This window comes from Delphinus delphis, chromosome 14, assembly GCF_949987515.2.
Source record: "Delphinus delphis chromosome 14, mDelDel1.2, whole genome shotgun sequence".
In the NCBI taxonomy this organism is placed as follows: Eukaryota; Metazoa; Chordata; class Mammalia; order Artiodactyla; family Delphinidae; genus Delphinus; species Delphinus delphis.
In genome coordinates this window covers 87,171,641-87,191,184 of record NC_082696.1, presented here as the reverse complement: position 1 = coordinate 87,191,184, position 19,544 = coordinate 87,171,641, and the positions used below count along the sequence as shown (strand labels likewise).

Below are 19,544 nucleotides of genomic sequence, written 5' to 3'. Positions count from 1 at the left end.
GCTTTGGTCATCTGCCCGGGGCATTTCTGGCTGTCTTGCCCAGCACTGCTTTAATTAACTGAGACACTCTTAGGAGGCCATTAGATGTTGACAAAAAGGGAATTTTCTTTTGATTCATCAATAGCTTAATTAATGCTAAAACCATACTCTTAAGCATCAGAAAAATAATGTGCTCTTCTTAAACACCAAAATAACTTCAATACGGGGATCTGCTTTTGAAATATAAAGAAGCGATTTGATTAACAATTAAGCGATAAAAATGTGAATTAGAACTTAATTGTTTCTATGGTGACAAAGGATGGATGCACCATAACTTTAAAGAAACTCCTTAAATAGCACTACATTTGAATTTTAGCTCCTATGTTGTGTGGCGATTGCAAATGTACTCTGAATGGCAGTTCTAATGAAAAAAAAATATATATATCTATAGTTGGTTCTGCAATACTGAACTGAAAATGTTCTATCAGAATGCGTTTTTAAATAAAATTATACAGATGTTTCTTGTTTGTACTAATAGCCATCAATGTGTTTATGATAGGTTTCTATTGTTTTCCACCCTCTGGAGAAGTTTTGAAAAGGAAATACAGGAGGATAGTGGAGATTGGTTACCTCGTTCACAGAACCGGCCGGTGAAATGGAGCGGACAGTCGCACTGGAAGGAGAAGACGCCCCCCGGGAGGAGGACGGTGCGGCAGGTGCCCCCGTGGTGACACACGCGCCCCTGGCACGTGGCCGGCGCCACGCGGGGGACGAATGAGGCCCCGGGGGAACCGGCCCCTTCCGCGGCCCCAGAAGGAGGGACAGACGCGGACGTTGCTGACGGGGTAGAATCCTGGGATCTAGATTTATAAACAGATCAGAAAAAAGTAGTATAAGTAAAAGAGCCAGGACTTAAATAGAAATAACAGAAACTTTGGTTTAAAATAAGAGGGAGATAAAACCAATAGTCATCCAAGGTTCAGCTGAGGGCACATAGGATTGTCACGTTTGTTCTACAATTGTAGGATTTATAAATGTTGCAAATGGGACCGTGGGGGAATCGTGGAGTCAAGATACTTGTTTCTTCTGAGAAGCCTCATTAATTTCCTCAAAGTCCTGAGAAACCTGAATGCATCGGCCTGTACAAGCCTGAGTCAGTTCTCTAACGTAAAATAATTCAAATTTGGGCTAAACATAGTTCTACTTCAGCTCTTCTAAACCATGTGAGCCTAAGATGAAGAATTTAGGCCATGTGACATTTTAGTGGTAAAACTGCTTGAACTTGAACTATTTCTAGGTTGATTGCTAGCAATGTGTATTTTTCAAAGTCACTTTCATTCATTTTAGGAGTTAACCAAAAGATATGCTACAAATGACTCTCATTTTTTTACCAATTTTACTGCCAGTTTAATTTTTTTCTTCCCTAAAAACTAATGAACAGAAACCAATTTCCTTTGAATTACTGTAAATTGAAATTCCTTACTTTTACATTCAAAGCCTCTTGATAATCGAATTCCTCTCTGCTTTCCAGCCTGTTTTATCATGATTCCTAATAAGTACCTTAACTTCTCTCAAACCAAGTGAGATTACTATTCCTTAAAGACCCGGGCTTTCCTAATTTTTGAAGTTTGTTCAAACCACTTTCTATGCATTGTTGTTCCTCTATTCCTGTGTATATTTCATCTAACGTGCCAAGTCAAGGTCTCCATCATTTCCTCAACACAGCCTTGTTGGTTGCTCTTAGCCCACCAAGGTGAAATTGATGTTTCTCACCTTTCTAAAATTCGATGACGTCATTGTACCACTGCTAGAATATTTCCCACCTGCTTGTAGTATTATTATTTTATGTACATACTTCTACTAGGTTGTATGTACACTGGTCACTATTTTTTCCATTTTTCTTCCACACACAGATTCCTCATTTTGTCAGAATTCCCTATTCTTAGTAGAGACTTTATTAAGTATTTGTTGAATTAATGTCTTCACTGTACTCCTGAGTGTTTTGTGTTGTTTGAGAACCAGTGCTTTTGAATATTTTTAACTTTTTATTTTATATTATAGTTGATTAACGATGTGTTACCTTCAGTTGTACAACAAAGTGATTCAGTTATCCATATACATATATCTATTCTTTTTCAAATTGAAATTTTCACTTCACAAAATCATTGAGAGTTATCTTTTAAATGTAAAAAATCTTGCTGCAATAAAAATAATCAACAATTTAACTATCTGAGTAAATCTTTATTTTGTACACTGTTATAAAATCTTGGTAAAAGAAGTCAGTTCAAAAATATTGTCTGAGTGACAATTAGAGACAGTTATTTTTGTGTCTACTTTGTATTCATATGTCCACTTACTGGGATAAAAAGCTGAGGAAAGTGAAATAGATGATTCATAAAAACATTTTACGAAAATAATGTTAATGTGCAGGTCAGTTTCTTTTGTTTTACAGTCCTTTTACAACCTGAAATTCTTCTTTATGTTGTTTATCATAGTTTGTAACTGTGAAGAAAAGAAAACGTTGCCCGTGTTCCAGTTCTACAAGGATCAAGCCATTCGCCACTGCAGTTGCCCACTGACACTGCACCTTTCAGGAAATTCAGGATGGAGAAAACAGGAAGCATTCTGTGTTTTGCATACTGGCCTTAGGTAGTTAGGATGCACATCTAAGAAAAGATTTCAGTGAGCTCGGATTCTTGCATCTTCCCATACACAGAAAAGCACTAAAATCATTAATTTGAGGTGTCTGTTCTTTGTAAGTAGCAGTGATCTTCTGATGTTTGACTACATATTTTTTTCCCAGTGAAAAATACATATATGTCTTGGCTCTCCCCTTACCTCTTTGAACAGTTTCTCAGAGCTTGCTGAGAGTCTGCCTCCCAGGCTGTAGTCCTCAGTAAGACACTGAAAGCTCAACTCACAGCTCTTATGTTGTGCATTTTTTTAAGGTAACATAACCATATTTTAATTTTTATAGTTGTTAAGCCTGACTCTCTTCTTTCTGCTCTGGACTGCAATCTGATCTTTTCTTCATCATATCCCTAACAATGCTTGTTCCCAAGTAAGCTCTCCAATAAATATTTTATAAATGAATTTGAATCATTTTTGTAAATATACAATGTATCACTCCACTCACCAGAAAAATAACAAGTAAAAATAATTTGGTTATCTTTGGGTCAATTCATAACTCCATTACATAGCTTTTTAGTTTTATAGATAATATAAAATCTAACAGCTTTGATGTAACTTTACAATCAACTTTCTCTGATTTCATTCTATTGGATTAGTGTAGTTCTCCCCATTTGTACTCGCAATATGTTTGTCCCTATATAGTAACTTCCGTCAAGTTAAATGGCAATGCTAATTTGAATTACATGGGATTTATTACTCAGCATTTCTTGTTTTAATTTAATTTTTAGTTTTAGTGTTTCTGAATGATTTCACCATTTTCTCCAACTCTTGCTGTGGACTTCATGAACTGCAGTCAATCACATTTTTCTCAGGAATAAATTAGACTGAATTAAATGTCACTAGTTCTTTCTCCTACTGTAGCTGCTCAGGGAGCACATGTCTCACCTGAAAAGATCAATGTGTTGCACATTTAAGTTGCTAACTGATTACACAGAAGTAATTACTATCAATTGATCCATCAATTAAAATGTCAGAATCATAAATCAACATTTGAAAACTGCATTAACCAGATACATTTTATCTTATTAGGATCAAATTTTATATCTGATATATTATTCTTAATAGTCCTTGACTTTCAGTATTTTTTCACTAGTTATAAATTATGCCATGAATTTACCTATTTTAGAATTTAAAATTAAAATAAATAAAATTTATTCAATTTATTATATATTTTACAAGAAACAAAATATTTGTTCTGGTTGTTAAATTTTAACTTACTTTTACATAAAAGATTAAAAATATAAAGTACATGTAGATGTTTATTAAGCACAACCTGATGACAGTCATATTAATATAATTAGCAATGTGAAAAAGGAGCACTAAAATTATAGTTCTTTTTAATTCTAAAAATCATGAATGTATGAGAGCTCAGAACTAAATCAAGGCTCAGGGTTTTCAAACTTGTTTTTAAAATAAACAGTACTGTAAAGATTGAACTTCTTTGTCTTTCTTAACTAAATACTTGATTTACTATAAGTCCAAAATAATAAGCCTGAAGAATCTGCTTGATTGTCTCTTGGCTAACTTCAGACAAAAGTACAGTGATGGACCAGTCACTGTTATAACAAGTATTAAGTGTTCAAGAGTCTTTTTCTGTATGAATTAATAATTAAATAAGATATGCTAATTTTATTCATAATCAAGCCTGATCCTTAGAGGAAGACACCTTGATGTGACAGTGATTGCTAATCTCAGGGGCAGGGGTGGGGGGAGCTCTCAGTGGAGGAGAGGACCCTCCACTCTTTGCCCCTCTCTTCCAGGGGCTCTACGGAATCCCCTGAGGAGGGCAGCAGCTTGAGGGGTTTGCTTCTTGTCAGGAGACACTTGTCTGGCCTCAGTTTCTTAGAAGGAGGAATGGACTTGCTCACAAGTGTAAATCCTGGAAGACCTGCTCACAAGCAGAGAAGGAGAATCTTTAAAATCATGATGAAGTATTCAAAGAAAGAAAGAAACTGAGCTAAAGAAATTTTGACCTTGTGGCTATTAATAGTGAAGGGGAAGAAAAGTTTTCAAATCATTACAGATTTTTAAAAGCAGTAAAATAAATGTGTTATAACCTAGGCAACAAAAAACCTGATTTACAAATAATATGTATAGATACTTTTTTTTTACAAAAGTGAGAATTATAGTATAAACACTCATATTCCAGTCTGCTTTGTCTTTTCACTACTAGAATATTCTGCTCTTTATTTTTTCACCTAAAAATTGTGCTTAGCAGGCTGCACTGTCAGTGAATACAATTCTTGATTTTCCTTTTAAAATCTGCATAGTGTTATATTGTTTGGATATACACCACTGATTCTATCAGTTTGGAGTTAATATATTTAAACTATTTCAGGTTTTTCCCCCTGTTATCCAGATCATAAATTAATGTTAATAGCTATATCAAGATATAATTTACAAACTAGAATGAACCCATTTAAAATGCAAGTTTTAATGGATCCAGAGTTGTGCAACTATCACCACAATATAATTTTATATTTTGTCATTCCCCAAAGAAATCCCATATCCATCAGCGCCACCTTTAGCCTACTTTCTGTCTCTATAGATTTGTCAATTTTGGACATCATATAAATGGAATCACATAATATGTGGTCTTTTGTGCTGGGCTTCATCACTTACCATAATGTTTTTAAGGTTCATCCATGTTTTTGCATGTAAAAGAACTTTATTCCCATTTATTATTGACATTTTACTTATCCATTCATTAATTGATGGTCATTTTGGGCTGTTTTTACTTTTGCCTACTATGGACAATGCTACTATGAACATTCATGTCCAAGTTATTGTCTGCATTTTCTTGGGTATATATACCTAGGAGTAGAATTGCTTGATCGTATATCCCATGTTTAACATTTAGAGCAACAGCTGAACTATTTTCCAAAGAAACTGCACCACTTTCCATTCCTACCAGCAAAATATGAGAATTCTAATTTCACCACATGCTCATTGGAACATATATTCTTAGAAGAATTATGTGCATTTAATTTTGTATGTATATAACACAGATATATATTTATTTACATTAACACCTAGTAAACTGTAACGGTTTATTCCAAAGTGTTGCTTCATTTCCCTCAACCATTCTCTTTGTAGTCTTTTTAAAGCCCTTTTTATTTTTTTTAAGTTACTATTTATTTATTTATTTATTTATTTATGGTCACACCATGCGGCTTGCAGGATCCTACTTCCCCAACCAGGAATTGAACCCAGGGCCCCAGCAGTGGAAGTGTTGAGTCCTAACCACTGGATTGCCAAGGAATTCCCTATAGTCCTTTTTAAAAGTAGTTTTCTGAACAAGCTTAACTAATATCTCTTACTTTATCCTGGATCACACCTGAATAGACCAGGTAAGCAGGTAAGCAGTATTCCCTTTGAGAGTAAGGTACTAGAAAAATTACTCAAAGTGCTTACTCAATCTTTCTATACATCTATTTTTCTGCTTATGTATTATCAAAATTCACATGCTTGTATTTATTATGTCCATATCTATATGTATATGTACATGTATATCTATATCTATATCTACCTCTATACCTATTTCTGTTGAGTTTCTTAGTGATTAGGACTTTGATTCCCAAGCAGATAGCCAAGAATACTTAGTGATGTTTTAACTGTGGTGGCTAATAGGAAGAAATCCAAAGAATTTAATTCCTACTTCAACTCTCAAAATCATGAGAACACCATAATATCAAATAGATTTTTTAATAAAATAAAATAGAGCCCTATTGAAATATGGCTTCAAAGTTTTATTTAAATTATCATTTTCCACTAGCTCTAAAATTTATTAAATCAAATTTAGTTTGATTTAATAAATTTTAAAATAATTTTATCTGAGTGCATAACAACACAGAAAAGTGTTTGCTGTTTAAAATGTATTTAATTGGCATAATTATATTAAAAGAGGAAATATGTGAAATTACTGTTATTACATGTAAAAATCTCATTTACCACTCAAAATAAGAATTAGATACCAAAGCAACATATTATACATGGAAAAATCAATCTAAACAAACATAACCCCAAGCTTTACTCTTGCTTTAATATAACATTATGCAATAGAACAAGAATTATATCCTAATAATTAATTGAATAAAAATTAACATTTTAAGGCAAGTTAATTCACTATTAACATAATAGTGTAATTTAAATAAGTCTTGTTTTCACATTGTCTAATTTTTCTCACTAAAATAATTCATTTCTCATTCTCACAATCTTCTATTCTTTAGCTCTTACATATTCATAGTTAGGGTTCTTGAGACCAGTCATTCTTACATGATGATGTTCAAGCATCATCATGAGTTATGCAAAAATTTTACTCCACGGTATTCCAAACTGCAGTTTCTCAGTATCTACAGTGGATATTTTTGAAAAGCTGGACTCCCCTTGATAAATTCTGAGTCTCCCTTCTCATGCCAGCCCTACTGAGGATTGTTCTTGATCACAGAGTGCATGCAGGACCTGATTCCACAGCCCAAAGCTGGATGAGACTTAGAGGAATGCTTTCTCCCTATGTGGAAATTCAGAGTCATCAAAACCCTGGATTTCTCTTTTTTTCCTTGCCTTCCATATCTCAAATTCTATTCTTCCTTTTTATTTAAATTATAAAATAGCTTCTTTATAGATTCTTTACCTTTTGTTAGTTTTATGATCACATTTCTTTGTCAGTACCTCTGACTTTAGTTCCTATTTTTTCTAATCCATCCTCACTGTTCTTGTTCTTATTACTCCCATGCCAAAGATTATCCTAATTGAAAGTATATATTCTTCAATGATTTGGTTCCATTTACCTTTCAGTTTTATCTGTTTGCAATGCCTTAATATATGTCCAATGTATGTTCTAAACATATTCTAGTGTATTTTTTTTCAGTATTCCATGATTTATGCTTTTCATATAGCCTAGGATTTCCCTGAAGTACACTTTTACCTTATTTCTTCCTTAGGACACAGTTCCAAAATTATCATCTTAGAATTACTTTGGTTCTTCCCTAGACTAAATTTCAACAACATTATACACATATCTACCTAAAGAAATAACACCAAATAACTAGTGTCACAAAAGGTACATAAAGTGAGCATTTTCATTCATATTCTCCTCCAGACCCAATGCCAATCTGCACCCAAGAGGCAATTAATCTGTGTTCCATTTTGTACAAATACATATACAGTTATATGGACATATAATTTAGTTTTCTTTCTTTATCAGATTTTAAACAAGTGAAATTGTATTAGTAAGGGTAACGCTAGCTCCTGTAATGGATACACCTCGAAATCTTGGTAGCCTAGCCCACAGAAGCTTATTTCTTGTTCATACAAAGTTCAGTCAGCAAAGGTAGAAGCAGGAGTTCTGTTCCCTGCAGCCGTTCAGTGATGTTCAGGGTGACATAAGCTTCACGATTCTCAGCCTGTGGTTTTGAGGTAGCCTTCAGTGTCAAGTGCAGATACCTAGATACCAATCAGGATAAACAAGGGGGGAAGAGGGAGCACGGAGAATCTTACACCATTTCACTCTACCCATAGGCCAGGACTTGGTCACCCACTGCAAGGGAACATGGGGGAAAAAAATCTAGCCATGTACCCAGGAAGGCAGAAAAACTAGCTTGGTGAATCTAGATAACTTCTGCCATGGATATCATGTTCTAAATACTGTTATTAAATAAAATTATAGCAAAAAAAGACTTGCAATTTTTTCTTCACTTTCAGTTACAAAATATCTTGGTGATCTTTTATTGTCATTATATATAGATAAACCTTAGACATTTTAATAGGAGAAGTTCTTAGTGTAAAGGTATTTAAACATTTCCCTATAGATAAACATTTGTCAGTATATTTTCAATATATTTTTTCAATTATAAATACTGCAGTGAATTCACTGTACAAATATCTTATGAACACTTATGAATATACTTGAAGAATAAATATCTAGAGGTGAAACTTATTGGGTCAAATAAATATGCTAAATTTGTACTTTAATATATATGTTATTAAAGCCTGTACAAAATTAAGCTCCTCAATAGTTTTGGATTGTTATTTTCCTCAATTCCTCATTAAAATTAAATCGTGATTAAATGTCATTAAATATCATTAAAATTAAATACTATTAATTTAATTGGTTATATATCTGATAAATGAGAATTATCATTTATCACTGTTGTTTCATCTTCTTTAACAATTTTTAATATATTATTTGTCATTTACATTTTATCTATTTTAAATCACTAAGATACGTACTTTCCTTACTTTTTTCAGATTGTTTTTACTTATCAATTTATAGGAGATAATTATATATGATAGATAATGATCTATTTTATGTCTTTTCAAATAAGATTTCCAGGTCTTTCTGAGCATTTTGTCATGTTTTCCTGTTGTTCTTGTTGAACATTAAACTCCAAATCTCCTTCTTTAGTAAGAAACTGTCTTTCTTCTCCAGATTCTTGTAGGAAATTCCCTTTGTCTTTGTTGGCTAGTGGTTTTTCACTGTGCTGTGTTAAGGATGGAATTATTTTCATTCATCTAGCTTAGTTTTTTTCCAGTGGTCTTTTCTATTTGAAGGACTTCCATTTTTTATCTATTCTGGAAAAATTATAGCTTTCCCACATTCACTCTATATGATCCTGTTAAAACATTTATTACACAAAACAAAATTTCCTCATTTTATCCTTCACATTCTCTGCTCTTTTTGCATCTCCCTCTCTCTTGATTCATAGTAATTTCTTCAGATATATTATGCTGTTCATTAATTCTCTTTACTGCTCTAATTGCTGTTTAACTTGTCCATTTTTAAAATTTAAATTATTATGTTTTTACTTTTTGATATTCTGTTTGCTTATATTTTAAAACACTCTACTCAGTTTTCATGGTATCGTTTTCCTTACATTACTTTAATTTCCCTCTTTTATTTCTTAAAAAATCAGGCATTGAGCTTTTTATTTTGTGTCTGGTAATAAAAATATCTGGTCCTTGCAGATCTAAGTCACCTCCTCTTCTTTCTGCTAACTCCTCTCCCACATTGCTTTTTATATCTCCTCAAGCGCCTTGTCATTTTTCACTGTAGGCTTATAATCTCTGCAATTATATCTGTGAGAATAATTAGAGGCCTAAGTATAAGACACTTCCCCAAATCAGACTTGTGTTTGTTTTGCCCTCTCATGAAGATGCTGAACTTCAAGGCGGAAACACTATAAGATGAATTTTTCTTTAAGATTTTTGAGTAACTAGAAGGTGGCACATTTATGACAGTTCCTGGACCAAGTCACTGCTCAATAAATATTTTGAATAAGTGAATGTTATACAGGTCTGGGCCACAGACCTCCACATTGGGCTAGTTTAGTTTGCTGTTATAGTATTATACATAATTATTATGTATTATACATATGTTTATGTGCCATATATATATATATAATGTATTATATCGTACTATACATAATATGGTATTAAGCACAATTAGTGGAAGGTTGTTTTCCTTCTCACTAAAAGTGAGGCGTAGTCAGGAAAATTACCTTCAGGATCATTTTGTTTTCTTTTTTCCTTGTCTTTACTTTTTTCTTCCTTCCTTCCTTCTTTCCTTTATGGGGGGTGCTGTAAAGGTTTTTCTCATGATTTTGGCATTTTAGTAATTTATTTAAAACCTTTAATCTAATTTAGTGTATATTTTATGTCTGTCCTGTAGCTGGAATGTTTTTTTCAGCTGCCACACTACCCCCAATTTTTTTCTTTAAGCTTCCAGGAATTTCTCAAAATGCATGTCTGTTAAAGGAAGGTGCTATTGCTTTTCAACATGGGTGTATATGAATGCAGAATCTGAATGTGTACATGTGCATGTCTTTATGTTTTGTATTTTGGATAGATTCTCGGTGAAAGTAGACTTAGACATGTGTGTACAGTTTGCAATCTTTAAAAAATGTTTAATATTATTCTTGTATACTTGTACTATAGAACACAATTATTTTTCTATGATTATATCTAATTTTTGGAACTTAAAACCTTAAAGCAACTTTATTTATTATTTACTTAAGTATCAATACTTCACATAGTTCTGACATATAGTCATCGATAAAGATGTATTTCTTTACTTTATAAATTTTCTAATCCATCGATATATTCTGAGATATAACATAAAAAGAAGCAAATCATTTTTAAATATAAAATGTAATGGATCTTTATGGAAACTGAACTCTATATCATGGATCCTTAAAGTAATATATAAATTCATATTCTAATGCTGATACTGTTTACATTTTTGAGATCAAATTAAATCTACAATTTATAAAAACAGTAGTTTTGACTAAGAATGTATTTTTGCTTAGTGACTACATTTAGATTTAGAAATCATTGAAGTTTGAATACTTTTGAAGAATAAGATATACATAAATACACAGTATTTTTAGTAAGCATTTTATGTCAAATGGGAACAGTTATTATATTAATTAAATTTAATTTATTTCCTCCATTATGGAGAGGTACTACTGTGGAATACTTCAAAATTAACATAAACCTACAGGGACGAAGAGTATTCTAAATTATCAGCCAGGATTAAAAATGTGTAATTACATATTAACTGGAAAGTGCATCTAAATTAGAGAATGATAAGCTGACAATCAAGGTGTCATGATTAAAGCCAGGGACTTAACCCAGCGGTTGTAAGAACGTGTGCACTGGTAAAGACAAATTCAAGTTTATCTTCTAGTCTTATAAGGAGAGAGGGGTTTTCTGAGGTTCATAGGAGCCCCAAGGTGTTTATTTCATGGAAAGGATTCCTGTAAGGAATGTGAACCTAGAAGTTACCAGCCAGGACTTTAAAAATGAGGAGTAGCCAAGAGAGAAGGCATGCCCATCAAACCAGAATTCACGCCTCTTCATTCATTCATTTATTTATTCAACCTACAAGGACTTATAGATTTCTCTCTGTGCACCAACACTCACTAATCAAGATGACATGGTGATCAGTAGAACCTGGCCCTCTTTTTATGAACTTTCAGTTTTGTGGGGTTGAGAAAAAATAGGCAATTGCAAACCTGCGTAATGCATCGAGAGCCAACTGTAAACCTAGCTCTGCTCTACTTGTTTCAAATGTGCTAATATAATTTAATTCTCACAAGAATACAGAAACATGACTTTATTTTCCTAAATTTAAGGATGAGAAAACAGAGATACACACTTAATAAAGTTGCTCAAGGTCTTGAGGCAAATATATGGTAGAAATGGATTTGAACCCATAGAGTCTGAATCTTGAACTAAAATTTTCAAAATTTTTACACTTGTGGGAGGAGACAAGAGGGGACATACCAAGGACAGGGTCATGGATAGATGCTGTGGGAAGGTAATGGAGCAAGGACTATGAGGAAAAGCTTCCTCACGAGGGTTACAGCTGAGTCCTAAAAGGCCAGATGGAGTTGGCTGGAGAAGGATGGTGGGAGGGCCCTCAGAGCCCCATCAGGGGGTGTTTAAGCCCCAAAGAAAGAGACAGCAAGTGAGGAGAATTGCAAGTGGTCTGCCATGAAAGCAGCTACAGAGTGTGTATGTTTGTCAGAGAGAGAGAGAGAGAGAGAATCGATGAATCTTGGGAGACAGGCAAAGGCTGGATTATGGGGAGACTTGTTGGCAACATTTTAAGGCAACATGAAGTCATTGGAGCAGAACATTGATGACCCACGTCTGTTTTTGAACTCTCATAAAAGTTTTAGTGTGGAGGTGGTTTGTAAAGGAGAAGTAGTTGGAAGAAACTGAAGTATTATAAGAATGAAAGTAATCAGGGACTTGAATTAAGAGAATGTTATTGGGGATGTAGAAACTCTTCACTTCTCTACAAATTTAAGAGAAATTTCGTGTTGAGAGTTTAGTTAAACTGCTCCGTAATACTGCTGCCTTGGCAACCACGTTGCATGGCCAAGCTGCCTCCAGGGTCCTTGAACTGACACTGGCCCTTCCCATGAGTGCACGTCCTAGACAGCAGCTGGCAGGGGCACCAGTAAAGATGACATGCTTGTGGTGAGCAGTCTCCCCATCCCCCCCCAGAGCCTTTCCCTTCCTTGCCCCTTAGATAAGATCCACAGGGAACTTACCAAACCCTGCTGTTTTGGGTTTGAATTGACCCATCTGGCTTTAGCCCAGGAACCCCAATACATTCCCCCTGTGTACACTAATAAAGGCGTGTGCCCCAGGTCCTACTTCTCTCTCTGCCTGAATCCTGCCTTGAGCTCCCTGCATGGTTTTCAAGGGCCTGTGAGCAATAAACTTCTCTATTTCAATTCCATTGTGATCTTTTGTTGAACCACAGTTCACTGTCCAACTCCTGGGGTTCTCCTTAACAAGTGTTAACTGAACAAAGTCACAACACTTGATTTCTAAAAGGACCTTGGGATCAATTTTATACATGAGATGTATATCAGTCGGGGCCTCTCAGAAAATAGAGACACATTCAGAAAGGGTAAATGAGGTGATTTTAATGAAGAGACAATTTTCAAGTTGGAAAAGTTTAAGAAAATCAGCAAGAGATAGAGAAGTGTCCCAGGAGTACACTCTGCTACTGTCATTGGACCTGAATGCGCAAGCAAGTGAAATACCTTCTGTACTGTGGACAAAGATGTAGGTGTAAGAGGCTGTGGTCTTAGAGACAAGCATGCGGCCACCACAAATTTACATCCAGCTGAGAGAGAGTGGAGAATAAATAGATTTCTTCCTCTTTCTACTCCTTCTGTGTCCTGTCATCTCACTGGCCCAACATATTTACAAGTCAGAGGCCAAGGGGAGCTGGGTAGTTGTAGCCCCTAGAAGTCAGCCTCCCAGAATAAGAAGCAAGGTAGAAAGAGATGGAGAGAGTATATCTGGAAATGAAGCAGAGAATGTCTAGTCCAGGGGGAAAGAGAGCAAGTGTAGGTGAGTCTTAGGTATGGGGTTTGGGTAACTGAATGAACAATAACAACAATAACTTTTAGTGAGATGGAAGATATAAACTTCATGCTGGGCAAAAATTATCTCATTTTTGGTCTAACTGGATGATATCTTCCAGAAATTCCTAGTAGCACCTATCCCCTTTTCCCAGAAATGATAGATTTTTGACTTAAGAAAATATTTCTTTGGCTATCTGGGAGAGAAGAAACTTGGGCACGTGAATTTATATCACCATTTTGCGTGAGAAGTCAATAAGATACATCTTTTATAAATAAACATTGATCCATTTAATTACATTCTTGCTCAGTTGGGTCATGAAATCACACCCCTGAATGTCATCATTTACCTGGGGGCAGTTAGCAGAATTGCCAGCGATGTGGCCAAGGGGTATAATCATTTCTCTAAAAAGAAAACCATGCAGTTATTACAAATGACTACTGTATTAGGGGAACGAATTAAGACACTTATTTTAACATATTAGGCCTAATAAAGTAGAGCCACAAATAACTGAAGCAATGATAGGAAAATGTTCATTTCCAAATTCAAGAGGTTAAATAAAAATATTAGACACAATAATTTTACTTTCAACACATGATAGCTTACACTAAAAGGCAGTCTTTGGTTTCTGATTGCTGTGAAGAATGTGATAAATTAGTTTTGGAATCTTAGACAAGTATTCACACAAAAAATTAAACTCAAATTCAAATATAAGATTATTAACTAAAACGCTACTGTAGTACAGAGAACAAGCCTGTGCACTCAGCACCCTAAATCAATTTCCATTTAAGTCCTAAGGAAAGATCCAAGTAGGGCTGTATCTTTCATTAATTTTAGAAATGTTTGGCATATTATTTTTCCTTTATACAAACCATGGAATAGAAAAGAATGTTCAGTTATGTGCACAGATTAATCTCTTCAATAAAAACATTAGATTCCCTTAGAAAACAAAGAAGTAGATCAAAAGGTGCCAAAGCAAAGAATAGTCACAGATAATAAAATAGCATCGTCTATCTCATCTTGTTCTTAAACACTCTTAAACACATGTTATATCACTAATACAATAGATTTAGCCTTGTCTGATATGAACACCTATTAATGGCTTGTCTGTGGGAAGCTGGGCGATTGGCTTTAACTGGCAACATACTCAGGACAGCGGAGATGGTCTATGCACCATCACTTCCTGTACACTCGAATGTGATGCCTTAAAATAGTCTTTGTAATCTTGCGCTTATCTCAAAAAAGATAGATATGTTTAATAACATTTCAAGTGGTTTAACTTCATAATTTCTATAAATTTTAACATCACATTTCAGAGAACCATCAGAGCTGTCAATACCAGGTGAGAAAAAATGGACTGCAGGGCATTATGGTGTAGCAGATGTCGATAACCAATAATAAATGGGGGCTGCATCCGCTGTCTATGTATCTGAGGCCTTATTTTCCTGGGTGTGTTAAAGTACCTTCAGGGGTGCTAGGAAGAACTCACTTAAAGGAGAACAACCGTGGTACCAACACTGAGACACAACACAAGAGAAATTATAAAGAACACATTTTTCATAGTTGTGACTTCTCTTCCAGCCAAGAAAGCAAGCAGAAGGGTGGTTCTTCCAAAGTAAGGCTCCATTTATTATTTCTGTCCTCTATTTTTTTTTACTATAAAACTGCTATTATGATTATGTTTGGCAGAAATAGTAAAGTGTGGATATCTATTCCATTAATTCCATATATATTTATTGTTTGCCTACTATGTGCCAAGTAGTGAGTGTGGAAATGTTATTTGGTCAGACACCGTTAAGAAGCTTGGGTGAGGTGAGTCAGACTGGTATGGACAAATAAGGTAAGTTTGGATGAGCTTCTGAAGGAAGAAATTAAGTCGCAACAAGAATTTAATGAGGCTTCAAGAGGAGGTCAACTGATCTAAATCCTGAAGACTAGAGACAAGGTCTTAGGTGGCAGCAGCTGTCCTAGGCTGAAAAAACAGCATGTGAAATATTTCCATTATTGGTATAGTTGGAAATTTTTATACGTTATAGAGAATGGGTTGGAAGTCAATATAAATTGAGATGAGATTATGGTTTAAATATCTGAAATGCTAGCTTTTGAATATTTTGTCTTAAAGGTGTTGAGAAGTTCCAGTTTCCCTTCAGAGCTTTAGATCCGAGCTGTACATGCAAGTGTGCGGCTCCCTTTGAATGGTCCACAGTCACCTGGGCTCTCCCCGCTCTCCATCCCTTAAACCCTACCCTCTTTCATGAGTGGTTCTCCCACACAGCCAAAACTCAAATTAGAAACCTAGAATGATCCTTGTACTCCTTCATCCTTGAGGCACACATCCACCCCATCACAAGGATCTCTTCAACCCACAGGTATGTATCTCTAAACTCAGCCCGTTTTGCACTAGCATCAGTTCTTGCCTAGGTGACTGCAAACACAATCCAGTGAGTTTCATTGTCTCCAGCCTGAATCCTGTCAACTTATTTGCTGCAGTGCAGTGAGGGTGATCATGTCAAAATGTGAACCTGAGCACATCACCCCCTTCTCAGAACATCAGACTCCTCCTTGCTCTCAGGATCTGGTGTAATCTGATTCCCTGGCTCTCAAAGCCCTCTGTAAGCTGGTTCTACCTCCTGAGCAATCTCACCTTTAATCTCAGCTTCAAACAATTTGTTCTCCTTTGTTTTGTCCTACTTTCCCTAATTGATGCCTATTTGTACTTAAATTCTTAACTTAGAAGATGGTTCTTCTAGGATGACTTGCTTGACACTCAAGTCCAATTTAGACACACATCCTATGTATTTAGCCGCCTGTACTTTTATTAGAAGTCTTATCACCCTGTACTGCAGCTTATTTATTTGTATGTTTTCCCTAGAATCGAACTGTAAGTTCAGGGATTTTATGTATTTCTTCCCTCTTCAATGTATTTGGTGTGCCCACTCAGTCCTTTGATGGCATTGTGTTTGTGAAATGGTTGAATAAGTGTGCAGGGTCTTGATCAGAAAGGCCATTACATATCATGTTGAGAAGCTTGGACTTTGTTCTATATGTCAACGCTTTTAACTATACGCCATGACGCCTGGGATCCATAAGGTAAACATCGGGTAGTTTCTGGGAGCATCCGTATTCCTCAAAGTTAATTAATGTATGCTTTAATCCTTTAGTTAATAATTAATATTTGCATGGCTTAAGACAAAACATAACATTTTAATGAAGTTTTCTTAGCACTGCTACTAGAGCGAGGCAGATATCTGTATTCGTTCACTGTTTTCGGCCTTTAATTGCACACCGCAAAGATTCCTGAGAGACACTTTTGCAAGTATTGGCAGGTTTTATGCAGAGTGGAGTGATATGTCCAGATTTAAATGTCAGCGTTTGAAAGCACATTTGTGTGTGTGTGTGTGGTAAGTGATAAGCAGGCCTCACGCTTTATACATCAGCTTTCTCGTGAGAATGGCTGACACAGGCTTGCACTCTTCATGTCACCAGAGTTATGGTCTCAGTCGCTACTGATGCCACGACAAACACCACAAATGATTTCTTAAGTCTTACGTATTTTCTTAGGATTTCTGACAACCATGGGGAGAGCACCACTGTCTTTTCAGCTTTCACGTCCTGAGAGGAGTATCAGGCCTGCACTGAATGATGCCTCACGTGACACCCATCTAGGCTGGAGGGACCACTGCACCCGGAACCCGGGACCCCTGGCTCTGGCTTCCTCCATATCTGACTCCAGTGGTTGCCAAGGCAACTTGTAGGTGCAGGGGAGTTGATCCCTAGAGGGAAGGGCTTTACCCAGCTGGCGGCAGGGGCAGAGAGAGGGGGTGAGTAGGTAAATTCATCTCCCTTCTCCCCACAAAGACAGTTCTGCTGTGCAGTCATGTGTAAGCCTGTCTTCAGATGCCCCGCAGGGCTGAACAATCAGCAGTGACTGTCATGAAGTTGTGGTCCCCTCAGGGACACACCCCTTCCTGTTCATCCTCTTTCCCCTCTGCTTCACTCCCCCTCATCTCTCATTCTGGGGGCTGAACTCTGTGTAAACTTTTCATTCAGTTTCTGTGTTATAGGAAGTCTGGTGCAAGAAAGCCAGATTTTAGAAATTGGCGATGGCCTGTGGCTCTGTGCCTGGGAGCCCCTGATTGAACAGTTATTTGCCTTCTTCCTACAACGTAACTCCCTCCTGCAGCCCTGTGTCCATGTTTTCAAACTAACATCCCATTATTTTAAAAGATGGGCTTCCCTGGTGGCACAGTGGTTGAGAGTCCGCCTGCCGATGCAGGGGACACGGGTTCGTGCCCCGGTCCGGGAAGATCCCACATGCCGCGGAGCGGCTGGATCCGTGAGTCATGGCCGCTGAGCCTGCGCGTCCAGAGCCTGTGCTCTGCAACGGGAGAGGCCACAACAGTGAGAGGCCCGCGTACCGCAAAAAAAAAAAAAAAAAAGTAGTCAATCACAGTACAATTTTCCCTGATTGTCCTATTATCAAAAAGGCAAGGGGCTTCCCTGGTGGCGCAGTGGTTGGGAGTCCGCCTGCCGATGCAGGGGACACGGGTTCGTGCCCCGGTCTGGGAGGATCCCACATGCCGCGGAGCGGCTGGGCCTGTGAGCCATGGCTGCTGAGCCTGCGCGTCCGGAGCCTGTGCTCCGCAATGGGAGAGGCCACAGCGGTGAGAGGCCTGCATACCGCAAAAAAAAAAATAATAATAATAATAATAAATAAAAATAAAAAAATAAAAGATATATCACGTTTCTCAGGACATGTTGGTTTGGAAAACACTGTGTCTGTGAGTGATCATAAACTAGCCACACAACAAGAAGGCACGTCCATTTGCTCTAGCAGATACTTCAGTTGGCTTTTCCAGACTCTCCCTTTGGTTTGCTCACCATGGTCTACGTCCAGGGAACCCCACCTCTTGGCTACATCAATGGGGCTCCAGTGCTCTCTGGCTTTGGTTTATTTGGCCCAATGGGGGTCCCTAGTGAGAGCCGGGAAAGAAGCAGGAGACTGAGGTTAGCATAGTATTGGCTCTTGCGGAACCATCTCTGAGGTCACCTGGAGCTGGTTGCATCCCTCAGTGGAAGACACCGCCCCTCCACGTCCTCTCCTTCCCTCGTGGTGATAGTTTGTCAGCTGCTTGCTTGTGGTTTCTGCACTGTCCCTTGTGGTTCTACCACACCCCGTCCACCCCTGTATCATTGCCACCTAGTAAGTAAATATCACCTATGTTGTGACGTGTTGTGCATCTATTTCCAGTTTGGACCCTGACTGATACACCTGTCAATACACCTGTCAGGACCTTGCAGAACTGATTGAAGGTATGTAAATATATGAAATTACATATAGGAAGCCAAAGGAGGCAGGGCTAAGAGAGAAGTTTTGGAGACTATCAGATTTTAGAGAAATTTGATGAAAATGATGACTTGACCAAAACAGAAAAACAAAACAAAACAAAACAAACAAAAAAACAATATAAAGTAAGTGTAAAACTTGGAGAGGATTAGGTGGAAAATCAAGCATAAAGTATTTTGAAGATAAGGAATTGCGGTTTGAAACATGTTCACTTATTTTTGGCATTTAAGTCATCATTGTTGACCATGATGACAGCAATTTCAGTAGAGGTGGTTGAAGCAGAAACCAGCCAGTCTTGAACTAGGTTGTGAGTGGGAGGTGTGGAAGTTAAGAGAAAAAGTGAGACTTACTCTTGCCAAAAACCTAAAACCTAGGGGCGAAAAAAGTGTTCCTGAAATGATTAGATGTTCATATTCTCACCAGAAACTTCCTCAAATGAGATGATGCATACCAGTTTGTCCATCATCATCATCTTTCTTTTCTCCCTCTGTCTAGTTTTCTCTTTTATTTTTTATTAATAGTTCTACTAAACAGATAATTAAAAATCATTGCACAAATGAGTTACTGGTAGCAAAATATTTAATGATATAAATTAATGTTGTGCAATATTCTTTTTGATTATTGGTGACTTTTTTTTTTT

The 19,544-nt window shown here is 36.6% G+C and overlaps 1 protein-coding gene across 1 annotated transcript in view; it reads right to left on the bottom strand.

The window, feature by feature from the left end:
* EYS (eyes shut homolog) overlaps positions 1 to 19,544 on the bottom strand; it is a 1,667,443-nt gene that overhangs the window by 514,756 nt on the left and 1,133,143 nt on the right. The window contains exon 29 of the mRNA XM_060030409.1: positions 610 to 839. Within this exon, the coding sequence (XP_059886392.1) occupies positions 610 to 839 (230 nt within the window). The remainder of the gene's footprint in view (positions 1 to 609; positions 840 to 19,544) is intronic.